Source organism: Sinocyclocheilus anshuiensis, unplaced genomic scaffold (genome assembly GCF_001515605.1).
Source record: "Sinocyclocheilus anshuiensis isolate Anshui unplaced genomic scaffold, SAMN03320099.WGS_v1.1 scaffold676, whole genome shotgun sequence".
Taxonomy (NCBI): domain Eukaryota; kingdom Metazoa; phylum Chordata; class Actinopteri; order Cypriniformes; family Cyprinidae; genus Sinocyclocheilus; species Sinocyclocheilus anshuiensis.
This window is the reverse complement of record NW_015558579.1, coordinates 1,250,335-1,253,188: the sequence shown is the minus strand read 5'-3', so window position 1 is coordinate 1,253,188 and position 2,854 is coordinate 1,250,335. Positions and strand designations below refer to the sequence as shown.

Here is a 2,854-nt window from a genome sequence, read left to right as displayed (position 1 = left end):
TGCATAAAGAAGATCTGTAAAGTTGCAAAGACTAAAGTCTCAAATCCAAAGAGATATTCTTTATAAAAGTTAAGAGTCAACCACGCCTACCTAAAAAAGCTCGTTCTAACATGCCCCCACATGTCTACGTCACGATGTGGGAAGATTTGCATAACGCTGCCCAAATGTTCACACAAAGAAAGAAGGCCACATGTGGTTGCTGCAAGTCCGCCGGCCGCAGCTCACTCAAGCTGGCCTCCGCTCACTCTAGCCCGCCGTGTGTGACGCTGTGTTTCGTTGTGAAAGCGAAATTACTTTGTTTAGCCTTCCTTATGGAGGACCGTTTCCTGATCCTGGTAGAGTAGACTACAATGCCGGCTGTTCTGAGACTCAGACTGTAAGTAAATTTTTTATATTTAAAGAATTTGCCACTGACGATTCAAACGCGAGTTTTGAGTAGCGTTTGTCATTTCGCCGATCACAAATGCAGACATGGTTTTATATTTATTTCCATCACGCGCTTGAGGTATTCGGCCAATCACAACGCACTGGATAGCTGGCCAATCAGAGCACACCTCACTTTTCAGACTGATGAGCTTTGTAAAAATCAACGCTTTTCAGAAAGGCGGGCATAGAGGAGAAACCGTAATGTACAGTATGTGGAAAATAATGTGTTTTTTTTAACCTTAAACCGCATAAACACATTTCATTACACCAAATACACAAAATAATGTTCTTTTTAGCAACATCATATGACCCCTTTAAACATTCTTCGAAACATTTGAGATAATGTAAGTACACAAGTCAGCAAAATCTATAACCCTGTTCTAGTGGTTTTTGGATATTTTAATAAAAAAGTCTTACATTGTGCTTTTAAATATTTTAGTGGGAACCATGATACTTTAAGAATTCCTAAAAAAAAGTTGTAACAGCAATTATTTGAAATCTTTTGTAACATTATAAACTTCCGATCTGTCAATTTTGATCAGTTTGATGCAACAAAAAAAAAACACTTTCATTCTTCCATTTTTTTTTTCTTTTAAGTGAGAAATGAGTATAAATTATTTTCTGTGATTATGCCTTGTGTATATTTTTCTCCCATAGACAAATTAGACCAGAGCTTCTGCTTCCTTTCAGATGATGAGGCTGAAGATGATGATCAGGTAATGTGAGCTAATCACTTTCTAATTCAGTAACAAATCAGTAGAGAGTGAACTAACTTTTTCTATTTCTGAATTACAGACGGTCAAGAACAGATCTGTCCTTAACAGTGACAGTAATGTCTCTAAACAGTGAGTTTTCCATGTTTTCCTTTTACCTGTCACTAGATGGCAGTAACAAGTCGATGAAATGCTCCATTGTACCCAGTCATTTGATGGACTGTCTGTGTTTGCAGGCCGTGCATCCTCATCATGGACTCCCTCACCTGCAGTGGAAGATCATCAGTGGTGCAGATACTCCAAGAGTGATTATCTTCTTTTGTTTCAAGTGCTTGATTATTTTTGCACCTGTGCGTTAATAGCGAGCACACATTTTCACTTGTGCTTCTGTATCCTGCATTAGGCAGCAAACGTCACCAATTAACGATTGTTTCCTATGAGACAAAATGCTGTCTTCCTCAAGGAGGAGTTTGGCAGCTCAGAAAGCCGAGTCCTTCACTGGACCACATTCAAATCTCACTGGAGACGCTTGTATGCTAGAAAGAATCATTTGTTTAAATCAATTCCAAGGACTCATTGCTGACACACAAATGGAAATCTGCTTCCAAACCGAGCAAACCTCATGCATGTTAGCCGGCTAGTTATATTTACCTGGGTGGCATATAGAAATAGTGTGATTACACCAAACAGTGTAATACTTCACCATAAATAAATAAAAAAATAAAATATGATTAATGAATGCAAGACAACATTGCCATTCTAGCCACTTATTTTCTGTAAATCCAAGGTACTTACAAGAGGAATGGAAGGTCAAAATGGGCTCTGAACAGAGTTTTGGAAATGGAGTGATGGATGGATGGAGTCCCATCGTCCCGAAGCAGGATAACTATACAGACTGTGGCATCTTCCTTCTGCAGTATGTGGAGAGCTTCCTCAAGGTATTTTGATGAGCATCTGTTTCATTCTAAAGTTTAGTTTTTTCTGTATTTAAAAATTCTGTTCTTATTCATTGTTTTAGGACCCACCACAATCTTTCCATCACAGCATGGACCTGAATGGCTGGTTTTCACAGAGGACAGTGAAGAGGAAAAGGAGGCAAATCAAACGGCTCATTCTCAGTCTTCACAGGCAGCAAAAAGTTTAATTTTTTCAGGTCATATACTTCCTACAGATAATTTATCGTTACCACAAAAACCATTACAACCCTTCCTTCAGGATTTTTTTAATGGAAGGAAATTAAATTAGCAAAAAATGGTTGCTTTAAATTAATAATATTAAAATTAATATGTAATTTGCTTTGGAAATGGATGATTTGTTCTTGAAATTCAATAAAATAATAGTGTATAGAATCTATCAAAATTAAATGGCCAGATGCTGAATCTCAAGTATGAGTTTTTTTTTTTATTGTATTTGTTGTATGAATTATTAATTGTATTGAAAAACTCACTTAAACCTGAAGTGTGTAATTTCTAAACGGAATTGCAAAAATAACTCTTTTCCAGCAGGTTTCCCTAAATGGTTAGTCTCGTCCCAGACCCATAACATTGGTGAGCCAATGTTGCTTTACTGTGCTGGTTGAGATGCTCAAATAAACAGCAGTTCTGTGAATTCTTCAAGGAAATTAGTTTATATATGGCTTATATGTAACCGTCTATGTAGTATTATGTTTAAAAATGACTGAAAGTTGCATCTATGCCATAGCAAAAAGACAAAGA

General features: G+C 36.9%; 1 protein-coding gene across 7 annotated transcripts in view; it reads left to right on the top strand.

The window, feature by feature from the left end:
* The window catches only part of senp6b (SUMO specific peptidase 6b), a 12,107-nt gene extending 9,728 nt beyond the window's left edge, over nucleotides 1–2,379 (top strand). For all 7 annotated transcript variants that reach the window (XM_016475441.1, XM_016475440.1, XM_016475439.1 and 4 more), the window contains 5 exons: nucleotides 1,084–1,142; nucleotides 1,222–1,271; nucleotides 1,376–1,444; nucleotides 1,927–2,077; nucleotides 2,158–2,379. In XM_016475441.1, the coding sequence (XP_016330927.1) occupies nucleotides 1,084–1,142; nucleotides 1,222–1,271; nucleotides 1,376–1,444; nucleotides 1,927–2,077; nucleotides 2,158–2,283 (455 nt within the window). In that variant the 3' untranslated portion in view covers nucleotides 2,284–2,379. The remainder of the gene's footprint in view (nucleotides 1–1,083; nucleotides 1,143–1,221; nucleotides 1,272–1,375; nucleotides 1,445–1,926; nucleotides 2,078–2,157) is intronic.
* The last annotated feature ends 475 nt before the right edge of the window (nucleotides 2,380–2,854 follow it).